The sequence below is a fragment of the Megalops cyprinoides genome, chromosome 10 (genome assembly GCF_013368585.1).
Source record: "Megalops cyprinoides isolate fMegCyp1 chromosome 10, fMegCyp1.pri, whole genome shotgun sequence".
NCBI classification, from domain to species: Eukaryota; Metazoa; Chordata; class Actinopteri; order Elopiformes; family Megalopidae; genus Megalops; species Megalops cyprinoides.
The window spans coordinates 10752603-10777595 of record NC_050592.1 but is presented as its reverse complement, the minus strand read 5'-3'; the positions used below and the strand labels follow the sequence as shown (position 1 = coordinate 10777595).

The 24993-nt window shown below is 42.0% G+C and overlaps 2 protein-coding genes across 4 annotated transcripts; one reads left to right on the top strand and one right to left on the bottom strand.

Moving 5' to 3' along the window:
• Window positions 1-1340: 1340 nt before the first annotated feature.
• trim46a (tripartite motif containing 46a) lies at window positions 1341-15830 on the bottom strand. 3 transcript variants are annotated; one of them, XM_036539050.1, is made up of 13 exons: window positions 15711-15830; window positions 15410-15503; window positions 10954-11209; window positions 10297-10447; window positions 9115-9313; window positions 7788-7934; window positions 7025-7120; window positions 6113-6366; window positions 5657-5778; window positions 4793-5143; window positions 2454-2683; window positions 2064-2131; window positions 1341-1888 (listed from the first exon to the last, which is right to left on the bottom strand). In XM_036539050.1, the coding sequence occupies exons 2-13, from the start codon at window positions 15467-15469 to the stop codon at window positions 1426-1428; spliced, it is 2397 nt and encodes a 798-aa protein (XP_036394943.1). In that variant the 5' UTR covers window positions 15470-15503; window positions 15711-15830; the 3' UTR covers window positions 1341-1425. The 3 variants fall into 3 exon arrangements, with proteins under 3 accessions (XP_036394943.1, XP_036394944.1, XP_036394945.1); XM_036539051.1 differs by lacking the exons at window positions 15410-15503; window positions 15711-15830 and adding an exon at window positions 13933-13962; XM_036539052.1 differs by lacking the exons at window positions 15410-15503; window positions 15711-15830 and having other exon boundaries at window positions 10985-11008.
• Window positions 15831-16498: 668 nt separating this feature from the next.
• Window positions 16499-20588, top strand: krtcap2 (keratinocyte associated protein 2). Its single transcript, XM_036539770.1, has 5 exons — window positions 16499-16607; window positions 18054-18208; window positions 18535-18598; window positions 19908-19974; window positions 20234-20588. The coding sequence occupies exons 1-5, from the start codon at window positions 16604-16606 to the stop codon at window positions 20352-20354; spliced, it is 411 nt and encodes a 136-aa protein (XP_036395663.1). The 5' UTR covers window positions 16499-16603; the 3' UTR covers window positions 20355-20588.
• The last annotated feature ends 4405 nt before the right edge of the window (window positions 20589-24993 follow it).

The following is a 24993-nucleotide window of genomic DNA, read 5'->3' as shown; positions in this document are numbered from 1 at the left end:
GCGGTATTTGTTTAACAGTTTATTTTCGGTTTGTTTTATTCGTTCCGTTTAACAAACATTCTGCCAGCATGGCAAGGTCTAAATTAAGATTCAAAAATGCTACAGTCTAGAGTCATTCAGGTGCTGCATTGCCTGTTAAAGTCGTTTTTAAAAATCAACAAATGAATTAAAACATCAGAGTAATAATAATCAGGGATCCAGGGATCAAACCAGAGCTTAGTGCAACTATCTGTACAGTGGCTGCTTTTACTGGGGTCGGTCTCTCCACACACACACAAAATCACACAAAGTCAACACGCAGACACAAGCCTTGATTGCTCACTTCGCTTTACTCATTCCATTTAAAGGTCAGCTCCTAACTCACAGACCTAAAGTGAAAATAGACCACAAGTAAATGTCTAAACTTTGAAATGGCATGTAGTTTTAGTTTTTTTTTGTCACCCCATTGATTGTAGCAATTCATGGCATGTGGAACTACTTGTATTGTCACTCACTTGCACACATACACATACACACACACACACTCACACACAGCACATTGAAAGCTAAACTGCAACAGAGTTGCACAATCTTAGTAGCACCCCATAAAATAAATAATATTAAAAGATTTTCTACTGAAGCAGTACTGGTATTTTGTAATCTCCCATTCCAGGATAAATGCATAATTATCTAATAAAAACAACAGACGTTGTAATTATAAGAAGCTATTTAAAATTTATGAAATAATCTTTAGTCATAGTGTTGGAGAGCTGGAAATGTCAATGAAACAGGTATTAACAAAGATTTGTCTGAAGCACACTACAAAGTCAGTTGCCCAAATACAGTATTAATATGCCCCCAATAATACAATACCAACCAATAAATAAACCTATCTGAGTGTTAGTTTCACAAATGAAATTGCATGAAGGTTAGCTTTTTGGTTTTCCATCAAGTGATACAATGAGAGTAGTATGATAGCACACTAGTTTAAGGGTGAAGTTTCAAGTAATATTCATGAAATGTTTTCAATGCTTACAGTTACAGTGGTGTTAATTAGAATTTTTACATTACCCTGGTAAAATTGTACGAATACATCAAAATATAGATTTAGACACATGAATTCAGTTTTGAGTTTGTTTGAATTCCCAGCGAAATGTGGGAATAAGAAAAGAATTATTAAAAGTTTACAGCCATTTAAATGTATTTTGCAACACCGGCTCTAAGCTAATTTTTGTTCAAAATGGAGAATATAAACAAAAATATAACAAAATAAATTAACTAAAATATTAGTATTTAATAGAGTAAAAACAGAGGTTTTTATGATAAATAAAATATAAAAACCATACCCACTTTGGGTATGTACATCAGATGGCCTTCTTGCAATGGAAACTGAAAACTACCAGCATATGTATGAATGTTTGTGCTGAACATACTCTTTGTCGGGGCTTAGTTATTCAGATTGGTGACACGTGATTGGATGGTGACCCTTCTAGATGGGGGCTGCTCTGTGGTGCGATTGGCTACCAAATCTTGCAGTTGCAATGCCCCTCCACCAATGAAACAGAAGGCAGGGCAAACAGGGGCAGAGCAATCAACTGGTCCCTCCCACAATGGTCGGAGTGAGTGTGCATCGTAAAATGTAACACGCCCCTTCTCAAAGTCCAGACACACCCCGAGTCGAGGGGGCAAGGGGGCAGTGACAGCCGGGGGCGGTGTGGGGTGGCTGTTGTTGTTATTGGGATTGGAGGTTGGCTCTCTTGGGCTGGTGGCATTGCTGGGACAGTTGTTATGTGAATGTGTCCCCTGGGGCAGAAGAACCTTGCCCATGCCAATGGTAAGGAAGGAGAAGGGAGGGGGAGAGTCCATGGCATCCTCTGCCCCGCTGTCATGACCACTGTCTGGGTCATACCTGGAGGAAAAAGGGTGACACGAAAAGAGAGAGGTGAGAGAAGTTCACCATAACCTTACCACGAATTCTCCCTTTCCGCCCTTAATGTCACTGAAGGCTAAGGTGGTTGCGCTACTTTGAAGTCACTACATCTTTTTGTTCCCTTATCCCCTGCACGTCCCCCCGTCCCCCTCACCGAGGGCTAGCCATGTCCTGGGGAAGGTGGAACCACTCCTGCAGTTTGGTTTCCAGGCCTACTCCCACCTGCATCACACAAACACAGGGTAAGGGACACAAATCGGAAAGGGAAACAGATGCACAGCCATAGGGAGACAACATAATCAAAATCAACTCTTTAAAACAAGTATAGTACATCATGTGCAAGAAAGATAACACATGGATACTGTATTAACATGGCTGTTACTATCATCTCTGATGTCCTTTTCTAACAAGTACTGTACCTTCTGTGGTAAACGGCATCTTTCTTTTCTAGTTATGAGTTACTGCCATCAACAATTTGTCCATTTAAAGGAACCACAAATATTACCATTAACACCACTGCCATGACAGTGAACTGTTTTCTCACCTTGACCAGATATGATCCAGGCTCAACAGAGCATGCCCAGTAGTGTCTCCCCTGCGTGATGGCCACGTCGCCCACCAGCAGGTCAGAGGTCAGGTGACAGGAAGTGAGGGCGCGGTCAGCCGCCTGCAGGAGGGAGAGGCCTGGGACGCTGCGGGCGCAGCGCTGCTCCTTACTGACCACCAGCCGGTCAGAGTGGAGGCCCCAGCGCGAGTCCAGGTAGAAATTCAGCACTGGGTGGGGGTGGGGCGGGGGAAGGGGAAAGGGACGGGGAGAGAGTACACGTAATAGGAAGGCAAACAAGGGGGCAGAGAGGACAGGAAGCAAGGGGATGGAGGAGGGAGAAGGCAAGATGTGAGAAGGGAGGTAAGGCATGGGCAAGGGGAAGGCAGAGGTCGGGGGGGGGGGGGGGGGTCGAGGGAGAGACATGAGAGGAGACAGGAAGAGTGGGGAGGTGTTCAGAAAGGAGGAGAGTGCCAGGGCAGGAGGAGAGCATGTTGGAATGGGGAGTAGCAAGGAAAATTAAGACGATTGGAACATATTTCAGAGAGATAGAGAGAAAAGAAAGAAGGAGACCAAGAGAAAGAAAGGCACAGAGAGAGAAAGACAGAGAGGGGTAAAGGAAAGTAACAGGTATCTAGTTTACATTCCAGGAAACAGGTAGAGATAAAAGTAGGCTTAGGACAGAGGGAAGGCAAGTCGAACCGGAAACATTCTGGAGAAAAAGTCAGAGTAGAAAGAAGGAAAGAGAAAGTAAGGGGGAAGAGGACGGTTTTATTAAGAAAAAGAACAATGCCAGGAAGAGGGAGAGAGAAAGAAAACGAGAGAGAGAGATGGGGAACCACTACTGAATCAGTATTACAGCTAGAGGTGTACTGGTGTAAACTCACTCCACTATCCTGAAATATTAACAAATCCAATTTGTTAAGTTCCAAGCCTTAACAAACAGCGGACTGCATTATCGCAGCAATCTGAATGATTTTTTCATTGTTACTGAAGGAGAGAGATCGAGGGTGGGTGAGAGACTGAGCCATGGAGAGAGACAGAGTGGGATGTGTGGTCTAGTTTTGACAGGTGGAGAGAACAGAGGGTGAAATGGGTATAAAGAAAGGAGAAAGAGAGGGACATACAGAGCTAGAGGCAGGAGGAGAAAGAGAGGAATGAGAAAGTACAACATAACTGGAAGAGGGAGTGGGAAGAGTGTGGGATGGGTAAAAAGAAATGAAAAAAGTGGTAAAGGGAGAGATGAGCAGAAAAAAAGTAAGAGATGAGTTCATTGCCAAACAGTGGAAACCCCAGCATAACTACCTTTTTGTTTATTTTTGAGTGTTGCTATGCAGTTTCTAACATTATTTCTCCCTTGGCTTTTATGAGTTTTGTAGCAAGGTATTAACGTATACTAGTGTATACCAGTGTCATATCTGAGAAGGATGCACATGATGCTGACCTTTCATAAACAAATGATGTGCTTGTACAATGTCATGTGGTGTGGTGCAGCAAACCAGTCTTCTTCCCACTCGATTTAAAGGTTGTCTTTTCCCAGCTGTTTCAACACTGATTCAGATTGCATTTCGCCTGTCAGGTTGCTTAAGGGAAATTACCGATATAATGTACTATCTTTATATGAACTAATAAATTACTAATTAAGCCCAAAACAGCCAGCCGGCAGGCAGAGGCTATTTCTGTGGTTTCACATATTTCATAATGCCATCTGAGAAATGTGACATGATGATGCAATGACAAACAGATAAAATATTGCTATATATTATATATATAATATTATATATAAATATATTACATATAAATATATGTCTATTATTACATATAATACTTAGTTACTGGGTTAGGGTTGTGGTTAGGGATGTGCAATAGATATTTGACCAATTTTTTACTTTTGAGTAAAACATAAAACATAAAAACATAAAAATGCAACCAAAAAACAATGCTTTAAGTGAAAGTAAGAACAAGCAAAACCAGGTGAAGATGGAAAGTTCAAAGTGGCAATCAATAAACAAGACTGCTTCAGCTCTTTACTTGACAAATTCTGACAAGGGTTTCTTGCACAGCGTGCTCTGTAAACTGGTAACATTATGTGTGTTCTCTCTAGACAACAGTTGGTACAGTATTCATCATTCTTCAAATCAATAAGGTGCTGAGTTGTTTTTTGGAGGGGTTGAAATAAATCTATGTTTTATTCTTACCCGCCACACAGGGTTCGTTTGTATGTATGAGTGTAACCAGGGCAAAGGTATACATGACTATTGCTTTACATTGATACAGAACAGAGTAAGCATATTGGTCTGTATCAGGGTTTTGAATGTACGGGCATGTGCGTGACTTACCTGGGGCGGGTGGGGTGTGCAGGTACACCTCTTCACTGTACTCGCCGAAGCCGGCCTTGTTGCAGCCCCTCACCCTCAGCACATACACACTGTCCATCTCCAGCCTCTCAATCACGGTGCTGGTACCGCCTACCTCCTCCAGCCTCTGCCAGCCCCAGTGACCACCACCGCTCCCGGCCACTCCCCCAGATCCCCTGACTCCGCCCCAGACACTCCCTGGCCTTCCCTCTCGGCGCCGGAACTCGACAGAGAAGTGCCAGGCGGGGGCGGAGTCCTGGGGCAAACGCCAGCACAGGAAGAGCTGGTCATAGGCCAAGGTGCGCTGGGTGTCAATCACAGGGGCTAGAGGGGCTTGGAAAAAATATGAGATCACATATTTTAATTCGGCAGTGAAATCACTGTTGTCATTGTCATTCTGTGTTCCTACACCATGTACAGCACATAAACTATTATGAATTTGCTCAGCAGACACCCTTATCCAATGTGCATAGGTATGTTGGTTCTAGTTTCACGTATTTATATGGTTGTATATTTACCCACACAATTCAGGTTAAGCAGCTGGGTATACACAGTACAACTGCAGAACACCATCTTGCAACTGACTCTTCAAATGACGAGCCCAATGTCTTAACCACTACACAATGTTGCGCCACCAGTGAAAAGCTGTTTCCTTCTAAATTAGCCCGCATCGGATTCACTAGCTGCTTGACCAGCGACTGTTACAGTTGTCTTAGCGGTGTGCAAGAAAATCACCCCAAGGTGTTTTAAACGCAGTAAAGCTAAAGCAACACAAAGCAACACGCTCCTACAGCCCAGCTACTCCCACTCCCACTCTCTCTCTCTCTCTCTCTCTCTCTCTGTCACCTTGAATGAAGTCTAAGCTGGTGAGCAGCTTGAGTTCTCGGGAGATGTCCATCTGGAAGTGTCGGAAGGAGGGGTCGGCAGACAGGGAGAAGCACTGCAGGTTCTCGATTGCCTTCACCAGCCTGAGAGAGGAGAGGCCCACTTTCAAGATGGGGGGGGGCAAACAAATACCCACGTTGGCTGGGACTGCTGTTGTTTCACAGTGATTCTGCTTGAATTTCTTTACCTTTTCTAAAAGAGACTGTTGGATTCTTCCTCAACAGCCTACATAACTCTTGTTGTTTCGCACCCGCATGCAAACCAGAAACATAGGTGAGAAAGGGGAGTGTCATTGTGAGAAATGGAAAGAGGTGGAGGGATGGATAAGAGAGAGAGAGAGAGAGAGAAAGAAGGAGAAACAGAGAGAGAGGTGAGAAAGGGATGAAAAAGAACAAGAGGATAGAAAGACAGACAGACCTGTTGTGTGTAAGGCGTGCCGCCTGTACAAAGCAGGGCGGGTCCGTCTCTTTTAGCAGCTCTTGTGAGAAGGCCAACAGGCCAGCGTGCTCCAGCAGACTCTGCCTCTCCGTCACCTGGGCAGAGAGCGCCTCACCCCGCCTGTGGCGGGCCGCCTCCAGCGCTTGGGTCAGCACCCCCTGCCTCTCCGCTAATGCTGCGCCCAGCTCCCGCACACACTGCGTCAGCTGCTCCTTCGCTGAGGCGCTGTTCATCTGAGGAGGGGAGAGCGGGGGGGGCGGGCCATGGGAGGGGCAGAAGAGAGAATTGGGAAAGGGCATTGGTTACAGTGGATGGAGCATTTAGAAAAAAAGGGAGGGGCAATGGTGACAGTGGGAGGTGTAGAACAGGGTGTAGGCGGGATAGTGATGAGAGTGGGAGGAGCCAAAGTAAAATTTGAGAGGGGGAGAGGTGACGGGGGTGGGGGGGGCAATGTGTGACAGTGAACGACAGTGAGTCGTTTTGTGATAATTGACCCACACAAGACAGTGGCATCAAAGTCACTACTATTGTGTCTGTGAAGAGAGATGGCTGACACATATGCAGGGCTAGTGTGAATAGACTTCTTGTAGGGCAGAAATTGACAACCAGCAAAACAGAAACTGGAAACTGCACTAGGCTGACTAATTGCTCAGAAGGAGAAAAAAGTTAGTGATGAAGAAGTGTTAAAAAAAAAGAAAAAGAAATGTAGAAGTTGGTGTAGAAGACACCACTGACAACAGTGATTGCATTTATCATTGTTGCATTTATTTATCCTGTGAACATCAACATTGATGTTGAAGGCATGTTAGCTGAGGTTTTAGTGGTAGAGCGGTTGTGTACCTGTGCTGTATTGTGGTGTGTAGCATAGCATTGCACAGTTATATCAATTACCTCTGTCTGTGTGATGGCATTCTCCAGCTGGGTGATCTGAGCCTGCACTGTCTCCTGATTGGCCAGGATATAGTTGATCCCCTTGGTGATTTTTTCCTGAATGGTCAGAGATCATACAGGAGCAATTAAGAATGTAAATAAATATAAATAAATAATAAACCTCCATTTGGCTGCAGTACTTCATACTAGTACAACATTTTACATTATAGTGATCATTAATTATGTTATTAGTTATAATATTAGTTATCATTAGTTAGATCATTATAGTTTATCATTATGTCTAACTTCCTTAGCTAATAGATTGTACAGCACTGTACTACTCTATTAGGAATTATTCTTATGCAGAGTAGTTCTTGCTCAATCATTAAAGCAGATGATTAAAGACAACCCAGCCTGACCTCTGTAAGAAAACTCACCTCCTCTGATCATTGCAATCATTGCAATATGTAATACTGCCACCAGTAACAGGTGATCTTGATCTTGATCTTGATTTTGTTTATTTTTTGGTACTATACTATATTGTATTACTTTAGACAAATATATTTACCTTATTTTACTGTGATCTATATGATCTTAATCATCTGCAATATAAGGTTATGAATATGTAGCACCAACATTTTTAAATCTTTTTAAAAAAGGAGAAATCAATTTTCCCTTACACATTTTTTGAAATATGTAACACTTTACCCAACCCTTACATAAACAGAGGAAGACTTGTGTGGGGCAAAGTTCTGGAATGTTCTCTTCCTCTGACAGCACTCACCTTGAGCGCCTGGCAGGCCTGGGCAATGGGGGTGACCTTGTGGCCGGCGTGGACTCGACGCAGCTTACACAGCGGACATAGCAGCCTCTGGCAGGACTTGCAATAGAAGTGCAGTCGCTCCTGGTCATGTTCTGGACAGGTCAGAACCTGGGGGGGGAGAGAGAGGCAGGAGGTGATAGGATAAGGAGCAGAGGTAAGGGAAAAACAGCAAGGAAGCATTTAGGAGGTGAGGACAGGGCTGATGAAAAATCGTGGAGGAAGACAGGGACTGTATGATACACAAAGCAAATTCAGCACATGCTATATTGGGAGGAGCTCTTATTCCAGCTGGAGCTATTGCAAGGTTCTCCTTTTTATGCAGCGCACGGTGTTTGACTGAAGGTTTTGGACAGACAAAGCCATAACAGCAGCAGGGTCAATTTCTATTCCATCCATGTGGTCCCCACATAACGTGTGAAAAAATATTTCTATCACTATTACATATATCTTTAAAACAAAAGCAAAAATGGGCTGTTGCTTCCTTCTTCTCTGCATCTACAGTACCAGCAAAAAGTTTGGACACACTTGATTAAGATAATAGGAAACATGCATTCAAAAACATTTCGATCTGAAGACTTATGCTTAAATGCTTGATATTTGTTTCTTAGACAAATAGTAATTCAAGTTTATGTATGAATTTCTTTCCAAAATTCTCTTTTTAATTGTAAAAAATATTTTTGCCTACTTTGAAGAATCTAAAATATAAGATAGTTTTGATCTGTTTAACACTTTTTTGGTCACTACAAAATTCCATTTGTGTTATTTCATACCTTTGATGTCTTTATTATTATTCTAAAATGTGTAAAATAGTAAAAACCCTTCTCTGAGTAGGTGTGTCCAAACTTTTGACTGGTACTATATCTCTTAATCTTCATTTTCTACCAGCAATGAGTCAATTACTTTCAGTTCTACTCATGCCAATAATTTAACAATATCAACATTACCTTTTTCAGATGACTAAAATGCATTGTTAGAAATCTCATATGTCAGATTAAATACTGTACACAATATGTACTTCATCTCAAACCACTGTTATACTCAGTTAACATTCGGTCTGAAAACGCAGTTTGTACGTACTTGCAGTGGATATTCTTGTTTTTACTATGGTTGCATTCCATTGCTTCCATCCTGAAAACAAAATTCCATTTGATACCTCTTTGCTCATGTTCACAGTGGCATCAATGCTGAACAAACTGTTACCTTCTACCAAAGGTTCAGCCATAATAACAGTTCCAGGCTGTTTGCAGACAGCTGCTTAAATGAAACTACTTCCCCTGTACATCTTCACCTTAGGTCTGAAGTTGAGGGTGGGCTGGACGTGCTCATGCTGGGCCCGGGGCGTCCCCCAGGGGTGGTACAGCTTGAAGCACTCGTTACAGAAATTAGACCTGCAGTCAGCACATCCTTTGGTGGCCTCCAGAGACTGAGGTGGCTTACAGAACTGACACATGACCGCCACGGTGCCCAGACTCACTGTATGTCTGTACCTGAGAGAAGGAGGAAAGAAAGCAGGAAGGAGAGAGGAGGAGGGAGGGAGAGAGGGTGTTCATTCAGAGCTTTAAAATTATTGAACTTCCCTGTGAAGGAGAGAGTGGGACGAACTTACAATACGGTATTCAAAGAGCATATTTGGCAATTTACGCTACTGCAGTTCTTAACAGTTCACTTCCCCTGTATGTGCGTGTGTGTGTGTGTGTGTGTGTGTGTGTGTGCGTGTGTGTGTATGAGTGCTGGGTGGGACTTTTGGGTCAACCTGAACCTGTTTGTTTTCATGTATATGTTAACTGTTATATTTATTTATTTAAGATAAAAACAATGTGAGTGTGACAGCCATATTTACGTTAAAAGTATGTATGTGTATTATTGTTAACACACCAGTGGCTTCTTGAAACTCTCAAGTCAGCCTAATTGCCACAGAGAAAAAACTGCAAAAATAGCAAAAAATGTTGCATTATTAGGCAACTTCAGTTAAGCGTTACTGTTTAAAGGAGAATGGTGCAGTGGAAAGAGATTCTGGGGTCTCAGAAAAGTGTGTGCAGAATGCAGGAAAACTATTCAAATGTCCATCCTGAATATGACAGCAAAGCTTCTCTAAAGTCATAAACCAGTATCTTTCACTAAACTGGGAATCAGCTAACAACCACATTCAAGTGAAAGCTGGGATCAAGTAAATACAGCATTCACTAATACATTCTGCCATTGCGCTCTAATTCAGTGATGCTGTGTAAGACGGTAACTGAAACTGAGAAAATATGATAATAGAGGCAACTTACAGTGAGGTAAGTTAAAGGTAATAACTCAATGAGGCAATGTAATGAGGGTAACTGGCTGAGTCAAGGTAATGATATAATATACAGCAAATATACAGCATATATACATATATATGAGACAGGGTAATGATAATGACTGACAGTTGGGCAGTGTAAGGACGTAACTCACAGTGACGCAAGGTAATGGAGATGGACAGTACCTCTCCACTATCCGTTCCAGGGTGAGGTTGCGTAAACAGTCAGCCAGGCCCTTCTCCCCAAGCTCCACCTCCCTCCCACATGGAGGGCAGGGGAACAGCATGGCGGGAGGGGGGCCCTCCTTGCGTCTCCGGCCGGGGTACGTCCCATACCCTTTTAAAGAAGAGAGAAGGGGAGATGCCAGGTAGAGGCGAGGGAAGGAATGGGATTGAGGGTAGAGGGTTAGTGAGTGGTAAGAAGCAAGCAACAGGTTGAGTGGTATCAGTATCTAGTACAGCTGCACTGACATACACCTGCAACCAAAGACCAAAAAAAAAATCTAACACAATTATTCATTGTCTGAAAAGGCTGCTGCTGCATTTACTGTGCTGATGTTCTACTTGCTGACAGAGGCGGAAATAGACTTCCAGCCCTGCGCACCTGCTGATGTTGATTCACACGCACAGCCACACACACACACACACACACACACACACACACACACCTATGCACATACACATGCACACACATCTGCTGGTGCGCTCCCAAACACACACTCATATCTTTAATTCTTTCTTACACATACATATCCAAATGCTCACATTCTCTCTTTCTCTTTCTCTCTCTTTCACTCACTCTCACTCACACACACACATGCAAACACACACACACACACACACCTGGTCGCAGGACACGGTCAATACGGTCAACCTTGGGTGCAGGTCTGCGGGCCTGCCGTGGTGAGCGGGTGTTGGGGGTGGAGGCGGGTGATTTGGGCTCAGGGGGCAGGTCTGGTGCAGGGTAGCCGTTTTGGACCAGGACCTCGGAGGCGCAGAGCAGACATACGCTGTGCTGGCATGGCAAGATGATGGGCTGCTTCACCATCTCCTTACACACCGGACACTGCAGCTCGCGCTCCATACTCTTCATATTGGACTGGGGAGGTGAAGAGTGTGGGCAAGAAATGTAGGGAAGACACAGGGACAAAGCATATACGGTTACAGAAGGAAGACAGGGCAGAAGGTGAAGACAGAGATGGAGCGATAGAGTTAAAGAGATAAAAAAAAACAGAAGTGGGAAAACGAAGGAGGGGGGTACAGGTGTGATTGAAAGGAGCATACAGAAAAAGACACAGGGGCAGGATTAGGAAGGAAGGAGGGGGATTGGAAGGAGATAAAATGAGAAGATAACAAACACAGAGAGTTGTAAGGATAACTAAAACAAACTGTCCTCTATATAACTACGGTCTGAGCAACAGAAAGACAGGAGTAAGCATTTGGCTAGAGAGGGAGAGACAGGCGAGAGAGCAATGAGAAGGCTGAGATTTTTTGTGGTTAAGAATTAATGGCAGCCACACAGAGCAGAAACAGAAATGGGTTTCTGTATAAATAGCTCCTGCTGATGGATCGTTAGAGCAAGTCTTGTTAAATATGAATAACGACCAAGCCTTAATGACCATCTATGTCTGGCCTATGAGCCTTGGGGATTCATAATGAAAGCTGTATACATATGCTCACTGGCCTCCTCTACTTGAAGGATACAACAGTCCTGTTTTATGAGGTAGGGATACCATATATTGCACAGTAATGCACTGTATGGGCCATTATGCAAATATTAAATGCCACATAAGACTGTGTTGTAGTCAATGCTATTGTAAGCTGTTTTTCCATATTAAATCAACATTGTGTTACAACGTGCGCACTCAGGAACTTACTGACAGCCACCAATGTGTGCTGTTAAAACCATGCCCTAGCCTTAAACACACGTACCTGGTAGCTTTCCAATAACCTCATTATAAACTCTCTTTTCAACATTTTTCATTAATGTTCCAAATAGGTCAAAAGCACGGTGACGCAAACGGACCTATATCTAGGACCCTTCTTTTTCTGAGACCAGGGTAATAGCTGTGTTGTCATTTAGTCGCAGCCTCCCCCCTGAGGCCGCCTGTTGAGCAATAATTAACATACCACTAATTCACGTATCGCTTGTCATAACTAGTTACTTATTTTTCAGGTTTATTCCGCAGTATCAACGGTAATGTGCCATTAATGCATTATAATGTTTACCTTCAACAAAAACAACAACAAAAAAAGTTTTTCAAAGTCATGCTGAGTCAAAGTCAAATTTGTCTTACTTTCTTTTATTAGCATGCTACTTCGAATCAAGTGAAATGGAGTGAGATAAGTTACTTATTTAATAAAAAAAAATAAGTTACTTATTTCGCTCTCTGTGTTGTGAACCTGTTGCGCAGTGACCATTATCGTTAGATTTTCCTCACGCGTAAATTCGTGCGTTTTAGGTGCGTTCTCTAAACGTCGGGTTGGGTTCCCGTTCGCAATACATGCGTTGATCCACGTAGTTTGAGATTAGTTTTCACGGTAATGTTGCACCTGTAACTAACTGTTGTTGAATTATGTATCACAGTTATTGTAGGTAGGCCCAATCTGAGCTCGGTCTGTTTTCTAGAATTCCTTCTTTCAGCAAGAGTCAATTTCAGTCTTTTTCAGTTTTTTTTTCAAATTAAAATGTTAATATGAACGTTTCTGAACTATTTTGGTGGTTGGACGAAATAGGTTCTAATCATTTGTATCCACTGCACCAAGTAGACACTGCTGACTGCCGTTTGTACACAAATTCTCTTGTCTAATTCCTCCAGTTAATTTGCTGTCTCGCAAACGCTGCTCTGCGAACTCTTCAAAATTGTCTATTTAACCCTCAAAGTAAATTGCCGTATTATTTCAACTACAGTAACTACAGCGACACATAGCGAATTTCAGTTTAATTACAGGCTATAAAACCCGGTCACTAAAAACGCAGTGCCCTACCAATACACAAAGCACTTGTTTTAGTGTCATTGCTCTTTCTTTACATTTTCATAAGCATTTATGATTTTAGGACAGTAGCCTACTGTTCTTGAAAGTCTACTGTCGCATGTGCGAACATGTTAAAATGACATATCGCTGCGTGGTCACAGTGCATGATCCCAAAGCAAACAGCACGCGGAATTTTACATTTCAAGGAACGTTAACTGCAACATAAAAGGGTTCGGTTAATTTTAAAGAAAGCTCTGCCTCCGTTATGCTACAATCCATCGGTCTCTGACCGAGAGGAGAGTGATTTTGAGCAAGGAGGTTCATATAGGCCTGTATGTAGATGTATAAACGTTCCGGCTCTCAGAGGAAGTCAAGAGAGTTCTAATCTGATAAAAAAAAATACTCCTATAACACCTTTCTTATGACAGTCAAAATATATTTGCTATGTTGATCATGTGCAAAACCATCCTCGTTTTCTTGCTGATGTGATATTACTCGTGTATGGATCCCCACAACTATGCACACCACATTAAGATTCTTATGCTGCAGCACACGAAGAAAACACCCAACCCCTTTCGACTGCAAGGCTGCAACAAGCTGCTGATAGCAACATCTCCCTGTCGCTCTCTACCCCGATCTCGCTGTCATTCCCGATGTCAATGTCGCACTGTCTGTCATCATTAATACAACATCACCTATTATGCCTCTAAGACCGTGTCGAAAGTCAGTAGCAAAAAAACAAATGCGCGTTTGGTACATTCTCGGAATTAACCTTCGCTATCTTGCTCAGGGCACCTGTAATATCGCAGCATCCTGCACACGCGTTGCCTGACTCTATGGACTTACCTTCATCTGGTTTCTAGGAGCCATGATAGCCCCCCCCCCCCCCCCGACCACCCCCATAATCGGGTCGGTGTTCCCGAGGGAACGTAGCGGTCCGGAGATTTTAAAAAAAACAGTCCCTTCCCTTTGTGGAAGGGAGGAAGAATGGGGGAGATAGGGGCTGCACACTGCGCTATAAGCGTCAGCATCTGAGAACTGTTTACGCCGCTTTTTAATTGCAACCCATTTTTGTAGGCTATTCGTTTATCGAAACGGTGCATTTGCTTATATCCATAAACTATACTCCTCATTTTTGTGTCATTAATTACTATACCCTGTAGAACCTCATTACAATTTGGATTTGTGCAGCTTATCTTTTCTCAGCATCCAAATCAGGGAGTTTTCCATCATCTCTGCTGTGCTAGGCCTCCGCGTGCATGCATCCCGTTTCTATAGCAACTAGCATCCCTGGACAACCGTCGCGAGACAAAAATTGCATATTCCGATATATGTGTCTGCCTGTGATCTCCTCAGTTTTTGTCTACCTCTACCCGACTAGATATCACTCCTTTACGCCTCTATCATTTGATTTGGTGTCTCGTTGTGTTCTCCATCGATAACATTAACTTGACTTCAAGTGCAAGTCAAAACGTGCACTTCTTTCGTCGAAGATTTCCTCGTCATAAAAATGAAAAAGCCAGCAAAATAGATTCACCACACAATGTTGCATTTGAGAGACAGAAAATGGAGGTTCGGGACAAAAGGGAATATTAAGCGCTGGTTTAAACCACCACCTGAAAAAAACAAGTATTGATTGTGCATAAAAGGCACGTGCGACAGTAATTATTTGGTCGCATCTTCAGAAAATCCTTTTTCCATGTCATTTTCCACCCAGATTGACCGAACGACAGACAGACAGAAGCATGGAAATATGAAAAAAATTATATACTCTATGCATGTCACAGCAGAGTTAAGTCATTAATGTGGCAGAAAAGGGGACTTTTCGTGTGAACCGAAAACGCAACGAAAAATCAACATTCATTTTAATCCAGTATTTCTTGGAGTGGGGTAGATTAGGGAAGTGGCGAGATGAAAGGGGGGAGGCCAGAAAGGAAGGTTAGATGGAATAAAAAATGAAAAAAGACGAATGAAAGTGATGAGATGCAATTTCGATTGACAGGTAGGCCCATAGGCCCATATACCACCATACTGAAAATTAAACATTGCGGAAGAGTGAAACCAGCGCATTAAAAAAAAGATTATGTATTTTTTGCTTCAAGTTGCAAGAGCAGTAGTTTGCAGGTAGTACATCAGATTTGCAAATACAACAGAACTACCGATTTTACTGTAGCGTACAAACGGTGGGCGTTGTGCAGTTGATATGTGTTGATGGAATTCTTATTCTCAAGTGTGGCAAGCAACAGAGAAACAAACTGAAACACATACATAACAGTCTCAGCGCGGATAGATAAATAGTTACAGTAACCAACAGCATACTTACACTAATGCGAACCAGCGCGTCCATTATGGAAGTGAACGTTTGTAAGTCCGCCTCTGCCATTCCTTAAAATGTCTTGTCGGCGTTGTGCTGATCACTACAGATACAACAAACACACAATAACGTGAAACAAATGTTTGGAATATATAAATATGTATATCTGTGATTAAAGCACAGGATAAAACTCGGCCTATCTGGCGAACGCACTCACGAACGCATCGTAGACTGTCTGAAATATGAATGTGAATGAATAAAAATAAAATCATGACAATGTTTGACAAATGGATGCAAAAGGAATCTTAACCTCGCTCTGGCTGTGTTTGCATCCGTTGCCTGTCTTTATGTTATAGGCTACATCGCCGCCAGGACACCCGAATTGCTGTAATAAACCTTTCCTGATTTTTTCTGCTCTACGGGGGTATTGGCAACATAGCCTCCTGTTCAATAAAAGAGAGGTAGAGAGAGGGAGAGAGGGAGGGGGAATGAGCATGCGTAGAAATTCCTGCAGAGAAATCCAGGCCTACACTGATGATGTCTAGTGGAGACAGATCATCCATCCCTGCACATGTCTATACAAACAGTTAACCACAGGATTACGCACAACATTGCTCTGACACATGAAAGACTCTGACACATGACTTATCTTTTACAGCGCAAACAGTACAGGTGGCAATGAAGCAGGCAGCTTGTATGAAAATAAGCATGCGCTGAATTTCAACTTCAAGATCGAGTCACACCTTTTTCTTCTAAAGTTTAAGACAGAAAAAATTCCAAAATATAGGCTATGCATTTCTCTAAAATGTACGGTCTGTTTTCTATGCTATGATATGCTTATAAAATATTAGTATGCTATTATATAATAAGTTAAGGTATTCGTTATCTTCAGCATTAAAAATGAAAAATGAGTCAAACAAGAATTCACATACAGTAATCGATAGATGAACGACATCGGATGAACGCACACAGAAAATTAAGACTACTGTGTGACTCCTTGCTCATTTCATCCGTTCCTCTAGGTGTCGCTTTGATGCTTCATTTCGAGGTTTAGAGTCGGATATTATCTCATCCGGGTGGTGATGTGTGGTACGGCTCTGTTAAGACAGCAGCTAACCTAGTTAGGAGGCGTGGAGAACGGAGTAGCTGCCCACCAAATCCTTAAGGAAAGAACGTTAGCTAAAAAACATTTTCCCCAAAAAGATGGGTGAGTTACATTGTTTTGAAGGTTGCATGATATAAATATTTAAAGGAATTCTAGCTAGTTAGAACCTCTCCACTCTTGTTAGCTATCCGTAGATAGAGGGGTTGACGAAGTACCAGATAGCAAGCTAGGTAGCACATATTACCTGTTAGGGAGAAAGTGGCGTGCAGTTTATTTCCGTCAAGTATGGTGAGCTGCCTAAGCAGCGACCATGCAAATATTATGAATATTTATAGTTGTTTAGTGAATGCATTTTCTAGCTAATGTATCATTTCTAGCTCATATGATATGAACAGAGAACCATCCATTCATCTAGCGAGCTTGCTAGCTATATTCAACCTGTCACAAGGGTAGTTAACGTTACAATAGCTGGGTAGCTAGTCATGTAAAGTATGGATGTAATGTTAGTCAAAGCTCTCGCCGTCATATTCTATCTTTGCAAACGGACACATGACGTTTGGACTAGTTCATTTTCGATTATTTTGAGAGTGTTGAAGAGCCAAATATGTTTGGGTGAGCGTAGAGGCCTCTGTTTCCAATCGGTCATATTTCGTGTGCGGACATTGACGCTGACGTGGCCTGGTCGCGTTTGTGCGCGTCAACATGGTCATGTAGTTCACCTTATGAATCTGATTATTATATTAGCTAAATTTCATATCCATAAATGCAAATTCACGAAGAATAAGCTTTTTCTAGTGTTTATGAGAGAATGTAGAAAATGTTAGGTTAATTGAACATGTTTCTAATAACAAAGCTGTTAACAACCTGAATGTATGTACTTATTTTAAGTTATTTTTTCGATTGAGTGTTGATTTGATGCCTTTTATGTATAACCTTTCTCCCCCTCGTGGTCTTTTTTCCCCTCTTTGTTCATTGTGTGTTATTCATACTTTAAACATAAAAAAAAAATAAAAAAAAAAAAACAAAAAAAACAAAAAACATGGTCATCTAGTATCGACCGTGTGGCCTAACAAGCAGTTATAGAAGCCTACCTGGCTGATGTTAGGTAAAATAGTATAGAATATCACAACCATCTCTTCTTCAATTATATTGCTAGCTCATTAGTATCTGGGTAGCTAAAGTTAACTATTTTGCGACATGTCATTTTTCACTATGATAGCAAGCTGGCAGCTCATTCACTTTAAGTAATGTTTGGGTCAAGTCCTGAAGATTAAATTTTATGTAACGTTAGCTTGTCTGTAGTGAGCTACATCTGAGAAGTATTTAGCTATGTACAATGTTTCGTGTGCCAGCGATGTTTCTTTCTTTTTCAGTCTATGGGGGCCTGTTACCATCTACTCTCTCACTTGAACTGACAATACAGGATCTACCTATACTGTTTACGAAGCAGTGATTTTTTTTTAATGTTGTGTAGTACTGATGCTAAAATCTCTCGGTGTACTATTAACTAGCTAACATTACCTTGTCTGTGTGTTGGTCTTTCTATAGCTGTGAACACGGGCACGTCCCTCGTCCTCTCCAGCCTGTTGTCAGTGCTGGTGTTCGCGGGCATGCAGATGTTCAGTCGACAACTGGGTTCCTCAGAGTGGTTGACCATCCTGGGAGGGTTCCTGGGCTCTGTCCTCTTTATCTGCTCCCTGACTGTATCCTGACTTTGGCTTAAAGTGCAGGTGCCTATGGTGGTGTATCTGCCAGAATTAATGTGAAGCAGTGTACTTAGGATGGCAGTGAGGCTACCTCATTAAAGTAGGTCAGCATAGCACTGACGACTCTGCTAGAGCCCCTAACTACCAAAAGTAAGGATCAGAGAAAGGAAATTAATGACAGGGTAATGGAAGAGGTAGGATGATCTCCTAGGAACTGTGAAAAGGCCTTTTCGCATAAGAGTAATTAATGTGTTCCAAGAGCTTCAGATATTACTCTGTGTTTCTTTTTTCCTCTAAGCCCTTTCCCCTTAACCCACCATCAGGCCTTCAACAATCTGGAGAACCTAATTTTTGGAAAGGGGTTTCAGGCCAAGATTTTCCCAGAAAGTGAGTATGCACTGTACCGCAGACTTTATCACAACACAGCGTCTCTGTTCAACACGCTTACTACACACAGCAACACTGAGGTCTGTGAGGCTGCATTAATGACTGCCGTGCAGCTTACAGTGGAAAAAACAATTGTTATTGAGACGTAGATCTGGGCAGAAATTATCTGCTTTAGACCAGACAAAATTCAGTTCATATATTTCTGGGTTTCATTTCATGGTTCAGACATGTGTTTTGTGTCCTACTTTGTATTCATAATATGACCCATGTGCTTTTTAACACCCACATGGCCTAGTGAATAGATGTGTGTAATTATCAGGGCAGTAGTGTCACCTCTGCTTTATTGTTTTGACGATGTCAAATGTCAATGACAATTGAACTTTCAGCAAAATATAATCCCTAGGCATGGAATAGAATATTGTAATTTCGAATTTCCCAAAATCAGATGACAAAATGTTTCATGGTCCTGGGAACTTACCTCTAAATAAAATTATGGGTTCACTTAGATCAAAACTGGCTAGAATGTTTTTTTTTTTCTTTTCTGAAAATATGATGTCATTGGAATTTATACCTGCTTTACTCGTTGTGTCCATTAGTAATTAGCAGCATGGTACTTCACAAAATGATTAGTTCCAATCCATCGTTCCTGTTGGTCAGTTTGTGCATTGACATACATTAGCATTGCAAATGATCCATTTCACATCACTGAGAGCTAAGTCAAGTTACCAAAGGTGGAAATGTTAATCTTTTTGAGAAGCAGTTCTTTTAGTAAGACAGCAGCTAAACTCTTCTGTGTAACTTTGATAGTTTATGAAATAAAGATGTCTCAAATTCCAGTTTGTTAGCTAGCTCCTTCACTGGCTAGCTGGAAAATCCAGCAGCACCATTTAGATAATTAGATAATAAAGGTACTGTAAGGATTGTAACAAGCTAGGTAGGCTAACACAAATTGGCAGTTTCATGCAATCAACACAACCTGTTAATTTGTCTCTTTTCATACTTCATGTAGACTGTAGCTAAGGAGAGTTCAGCAAATTATGGATCCGTTGCATGAAAATGATATAACGCTCATGTAAACCTGAGGTACCCATGTATATTGTCACAGCTAGGGGTTGGTATGTCATGAAAGGAAAGAAAAATATAGCATGATCAAACAAGTTCTTTTTGCTTTCCCATGATCACTGTTGAGGGAATAACGTGTCCAAATGATTTCATTTCATGAACTCCGCAGAACTCCCCTCTCACAGAACATATCATATCATAAGATGCCTAGTAAAAACCCTCTCTTCCTCTCTGCTCTCCCCTCCAGTTCTGCTGTGCCTGTGCATCTCTCTCTTTGCCTCTGGGCTAGTGCATCGTGTATGCGTCACAACCTGGTGAGTATCAGCTTGGTGCAAAACACAAACTCAACACTGCATGCAATCTATTGTCTTCCATTGAGGATGGATCATTTTCTGTCATTGTTTATGGCTTTCAGAATTTCTGGATTTAACCTTTTTATAAATTTAAATAATGTGGGCATGTCTCCAAGACATGCAACAGAGGGCAGTGATCTAAAATCCCCACTTGACTGTGAAAGCAATAGCAGTAATGTTTGAAATCTGTCCATCCCCCCCCCTTTTTTTATCTCTCCAGTTTGATATTCTCTCTCTTCGCACTATACTACATAAATAAAGTGTCAGCAGCTCTCTATCAAGCTGCTGTTCCTGCAGCAACTCCAGCCAAAACTGCCAGCAAGGGGAAGAGGAAGAACTGAACCAATGACACGATCAACCAGCCAGTTGCTTTCCACAGTCATCATCCTGATCCAATGGAAGCGGCCAGCCAGTTAGAGCACTCACGATGGCGTTGTGTTTTGATAATTCTTTAAATTTATTTTTACATTCCAGAAACCCCCTCTCTTTATCCTCTCCCTGTGTTCTCTGCCCCCCGGTATCCTGTACATCAACTTCCTCCAAATCACAGCGCTTACTGTGTTTAATTCATGCTTTCAGGGAAGGAACTGTGGTAAAATGGGTTTGCTATTAAAATAGTAGAAAAATACAGTGTGGAGTTTTTTTTTTTTGCATGAATAGTGAAATGCAACTGAAAATAAATTCAGAGTTACCTGGTATTGAACTTTTAGAGCAGAGGTACGTATTGATATACAATGCTGTATGTGGCCAACATTGCATTATTGGCATTTAGCAGATGCTCTTATCCAGAGCAACTTAGATTATAATTTTTTACATTACCCATTTATACAGCTGGATATTAACTGAGGCAACTCTGGGTTATGTACCTTGCCCAAGGGTACAACAGCAGTGCCACAGCAGGGAATTGAACCAGCAACCTTTCAGTTATGAGTCCTGCTCCTTACCACTATGCTACACTGGCCAAGGTCCACTTGTCCAGCAGAAATGCAAGGAGCTATTAATAGAGCCTGCATTGCAGTGGTTTTGATCGGTCCCTGCCTCTAAAAGTCCAGTTGAATTAGTTGTTTATTCTTTCCGTCATGGCATCGTGTCTTGATGTTTATACATATTTGTAATTTGAAGTTATGTACTGTATATGCATGGATAATTAGCATCAGAATCCATATTACTGGAACCAACTGTTTCAGAGGGAAGGGAGAGACTTGATGAGATCAGCTCGCCTGAAAATCTGTCTACATTCTGATCCGGCATCATCAGCATCTCCCCACCTTCCCTTTGCTACCTTGTTCTTGTGGAGGGAGAGAAAAATGCACTGAAATCTGATTTCTTTAGGGGGAAATGGTGATATGGGTGGAGCTTGCATGGAAAGAGGTAGAATTTGATGCACCATGAACATTTGCATTGATGACAACTAATAATCCTAACTGCCTTCAGTATAAACAAGATTACAAATGGGAATTGTCATTGTGATATCACTACAGTATGCAAAACAGCACAGTGATCTGTGATGCCAGAGCAATGAGGCATCTTGCGCATAAGTTAAACTCATCCGAGAGTATCTGTGAAACATTTCACTGAGTCCAGCAATGTAGACCTCTGGGGGAGTGTGCCGATATCATAACAAGGACCAAGGGGTGTGGGGGCAGAGCTGATATTCATCAGACAACAAGGTCAACAGACACGTTACACCATGGTCTGTTCCCTCTCACAAATCGGTGAAAGTGGAAAAGTGTTAACAATGTGGTATAATCCCTGCCTGGCCATGGCAAATGCATGTTGAGACCTATCCTTGATGTCAAGAACAGATATATTATACCAGCCGGTCTCATGGGTCTCACTTATGACAAAAAAGACAAGTAGCCACAAGCACAGCTCTTTGATGAACTGTGTGATACAAACACACAATGTCTGTGGCTCGTGCATTATCTGCATAATCTTTGTTCAATGTTTATATGTTTAGCGAATGATCCTTTTCTAAATCAGATCCAAGCCTTCCCAATAACTGGTCTAATGTCATCAGCTGCAAACAGTTTTTTTTATAATTGTGTCATTGTATTTGACTCACCATTTTCTAACGAGTCCCACCTGCCTGATTATAGGCTGAATATCTCTCTCTCTCTCTCTCTCTCTCTCTCTCTCTCTCTCCTTTCAGTCTTTGGTAGATGATGGTCAGTGACCATGAAAAATGAGAGTGGTAAAGATGAGCACTAGAGGGTGCAATACTCCAAACATTGCCTGTGCCCATGGAATCTTGATCAAATATGCTCCCTGGTGACCCACCCTTATAACATCACATGTCACACAGCTTTTCTTCCACCCTATGTATCTGCTTGACGTTAAGGACTGAACAAGTTGTCCAACATGCTTAAAATTCCTTTGTTTATTGGGGTATGTACAGAATACATTATACTGTAATCACCTACCCTTGGTTCAGGGCTCTCAAAGTTCATCTCCAGGCTGAATCCCCACACCTACCAATCTGTTTCTTGTTAAGTAATGCTATTTTTTTTTCTTTTCCTTTTTTTGCCATTTTTCTTATTGCTTTTGAGTAAGATATTCGGGATTGTAATTTTCACAGCATCAGTCGTCATCAACTGGTACAGACCCGCTTTTTTTCATAACCACAAAAATTGCTCATGAGTTAATCAGTTCCCACTGTCTGAGAGTTTTGCCCAAGCTTACCTGTAAAACATTTCACTGAGTCCAGCAATGCGCACCTCCAGAGGAGTGAGCCGATGTCATAACCAGGACTAAGGGGTGTGTGAGCAGATCAGACATTCATCAGACAACAAGGTCAACAGACACATCTCACCATGGTCTGTACCCTCATACAAATCAGTGAAAGTGGACAAGAGTTAACAATGTAGTATAATTATTCTGCCTGGGTATGTAAGATCCATGCTGAGACCTTTCCTTAATGTCAAGAACAGATAAATTATACCAGCTGGTCTCATTTATGACGCAAAAAACAAGTAGCCACAAGCACAGCTCTTTGATGAACTTTGTGATACAAACACAACCATATGAGAAAGACCCACTATGCCTTATCCCACTGTTTCTCAAACCTCTCCAGGCGGCCCACTGTCCTGCGTATCTTCTATCTATCCTTGCTGCTTGATTAAATCGGGTGTGCTCAGCTAATCAAAAGTGCCACTGATGAGTTCAGTCAGGTAGGTAGAGCAAGGATAGACAGAAGATATGCAGGACAGTGGGCTGACAGGAGTAGGATTGAGAAACACTGCCTTATCCAATTCACACAATGTCAAACGTCTTCAGCTGCAAACAGTTTGCAAGTTTCTGTATAATTGTGTAATTGTGTTCGACTCATCATTTGATGAGCCCCACCTGTCTTATTATAGGCTTATTATATGAAGGTGTGTGGCAGGCAAAGAGTCACAGTGGTTTGAGTAGTTTGCCTGTGGATGCACTCTGGCTGAGTTTTTGTGAGTTCTATCATCAATATTTGTGCCTGTGCCTGTGCCTGTCTCTGTCTCTGTCTCTCTGTCTGTACAGTGTTGCTCCTGTGGAATGCATCAGCCAGCTTCTTCGCATACCATTTACATTACATTAGATGCATTACATTACATTTAGCAGACGCTCTTATCCTGAGTGACTTCCAGCACAATAGAACATAACATTCGGGTTCAATGAGCAACAGTGTCAGATCAAGCTAACCACACTCACAGACCAGTGAGTGTGAGCATAACACCATTCAAGCCCTACCACAAGAGGACTTGTGCAGCCAGTAAGCCAATGTATACCATGATACATTAGTCACTTGAACACATAATCCAAAATGCATCACAATGCTACACGTAAAATAAACATCAAAACTTAGAGGTGGCAGGTGTTGGTGGGCTGGGGTTTGACACCTTCTTGTCATGTCATGTGATTGTATCTTTGTATTTTCAACATCTCAGTGTTCACATATTCATCTGTCTTGGTTTCTGGGCACAGCACTACACACACACATGCATATGTATGAAAAATCCATGTCTAGACGAGCGGACAAGTAAAATGGCAAAGCAAGTCCAGCGCATGGAATGTGTCCACAGGTGAGGACATGCTCAGAGTGATTAAGGACCACACATAAGGCTGACACACCCTGTCTCAGCACTTTTCTCTTCAGTTGAAATACACATATGATGCAGTGATTTTGCTCATGTGTGATTTCTCCCATGTGTGCCATACTTCACTAAGCTTGTGACTTTATCTTTGGTAAACTGCACATTTAAATCAGTTGAGACCTCAGTACTGTGAATTATTGCCCTAGTACAATAATGTAAGGTGGGTGGTTTTTCCACTTTCTTCCGTGTTCACCAGGGTGAAGGCATACAGACAGCTCTACTCTGGGGTGGTCAGAGGGAGAGACTAAAGCAGAACAAAGAGAATGTGTGTCAGTGGGAGTAGAGAAATGGAGAATATTGATTTTTTTTCAACTGTTCTTAGAATTTTTTGTTGTTCTTTGTGATCACTCTGTTCCAACCCTAACCTGTTGCTGTGTCTATTGTGCCTTTAATCCGCTCTCTTTGCCCCACCCCTAATCTAACATCCAAATGTTCCCACAGTTATGTGCTACACCCTCTTTCACTTCAAACACCTCGTATCCTTATTGCTAAATGAACTGTATCTGTATTGATGTAGATAGGCTTGCAAGATTTTGACGTGCTCTTTCCATTTACTACTTTTAAAGTCATTAGAAGAGTCATTAATTTGTTGATTTTTTTTAAAAAAATTAGTTATTCATGTATTTCATTCACTTAATTGTTTCATTGTCTGGTGTCTTTCCTGTTCTAGGCACTCAAAATTTCAGGTCGATATGAACTTTGCCAACTAAGCCTGAGCAAACAAAGGCGTTTCACCGGGGAACTGACCACATAATGTTCTGGTTTTAAGCCCATGGGGTTCTTATGCATTCCTCCGGACCGTTGTTTCATTTCATATTTGCACATAGACGATCTTATCATCGGGTGGCTGGGG

Excerpts from the sequence above, each read along its gene's own strand:
- krtcap2 (XM_036539770.1), top strand. Across the intron at positions 18,209-18,534 it reads TCTTTATCTGCTCCCTGACT|GCCTTCAACAATCTGGAGAA; the intron begins GTATCCTGACTT and ends ACCCACCATCAG. Across the intron at positions 19,975-20,233 it reads CGTGTATGCGTCACAACCTG|TTTGATATTCTCTCTCTTCG; the intron begins GTGAGTATCAGC and ends TTATCTCTCCAG.
- trim46a (XM_036539050.1), bottom strand. The coding sequence starts at position 15,469 with ATGGCAGAGGCGGACTTACAAACGTTCACTTCCATAATGGACGCGCTG. Across the intron at positions 11,210-15,409 it reads ACGCGCTGGTTCGCATTAGT|TCCAATATGAAGAGTATGGA; the intron begins GTAAGTATGCTG and ends TCACCTCCCCAG. Across the intron at positions 2,132-2,453 it reads CTGGATCATATCTGGTCAAG|GTGGGAGTAGGCCTGGAAAC; the intron begins GTGAGAAAACAG and ends TGTGTGATGCAG.